The 956-nt window shown below is 47.6% G+C and overlaps 1 protein-coding gene across 1 annotated transcript in view; it reads right to left on the bottom strand.

Annotated features, from left to right (window-relative positions):
• The window catches only part of LOC122564971 (proline rich transmembrane protein 1B), an 18263-nt gene that overhangs the window by 3477 nt on the left and 13830 nt on the right, over positions 1-956 (bottom strand). Inside the window, exon 3 of the mRNA XM_043720541.1 lies at positions 168-299. Coding sequence (XP_043576476.1) covers positions 168-299 — 132 coding nt within the window. The remainder of the gene's footprint in view (positions 1-167; positions 300-956) is intronic.

Genomic DNA, 956 nt, shown 5'->3' on the forward strand with positions numbered 1-956 from the left:
GGTCAGTGTGAGGGGGGGTCAGTGTGGGGGGGGGCTCAGTGTGAGGGTGCGGGGTCAGTGTGAGGGGAAGGGGTCAGAGGTCGGGTATTTAACTTCAGTGATCAGTATTCAGCCGATATCCAGAATTTAATCAAGTGGTTGTGTGGGGGGAGTCCCACTGACCCTACCTCATGTGAAAAGATGATGGCTAAAATCCCAGAGAGGAGGCAGCAGAATACAGTCACGAGGACAGACTCCAGCATGTAGTCCTTTGGTGGTGGTCTCTGTTCATGATGCACTCCTGGTAACGGGTAGTTATACTGTCAGAGACAGAGAAATAAAACAGACATCTATTGCAGTTAGCAGCCCTGAGTGTGTGTCTTACCTTCTCCAGCCCCACAGCACTCCCAGTCCCTGCACTCAAACTGCTTCGGCCTGTTCAGCTACACAAGCCGCACATTCCGGAATTCTGTCCTGGGTCACTTCCCTTCTATGAAATAGCGCTTGACCCTTAGACAGTTAGGCACAAAATACGACAATGTTTTGTTTAAAAACTCTCCTGTGAAGGATCTTGGGAAGTTACAGGCGTCAAATAAATGCAAGTTGCTGTTGGTGTCTTGAGGCCCATTGTGAAGTGGGAGGGGAGCTCCATCGTGCGCTAACACAGGTTGGGGTTACAAATGAAACAGCACAGTGACCGTTTAACTTTGTGAAGCTCTGTCAGAGAGCAGGAACATTCAAATTTTATTAATTTACTGTCACATGTATGTAGTTACAGACTGCGGTGAAAAGTGTTGGATAGTGTCGCCACTCTCTGGCACAATCTTAAAACACAGAAAAATAAACCACAACACAGAATATAAAGGTAGGAGAATGAAGAAATAAAGACCGTTCAATGTTGCAGCTTCTTGTTAAATGCTCCGTCAGAGGCCAGTCACAAGGACACTTCACCGTTTGGTGGTGCCATCACCCCTCCA

Source organism: Chiloscyllium plagiosum, chromosome 30 (genome assembly GCF_004010195.1).
Source record: "Chiloscyllium plagiosum isolate BGI_BamShark_2017 chromosome 30, ASM401019v2, whole genome shotgun sequence".
In the NCBI taxonomy this organism is placed as follows: domain Eukaryota; kingdom Metazoa; phylum Chordata; class Chondrichthyes; order Orectolobiformes; family Hemiscylliidae; genus Chiloscyllium; species Chiloscyllium plagiosum.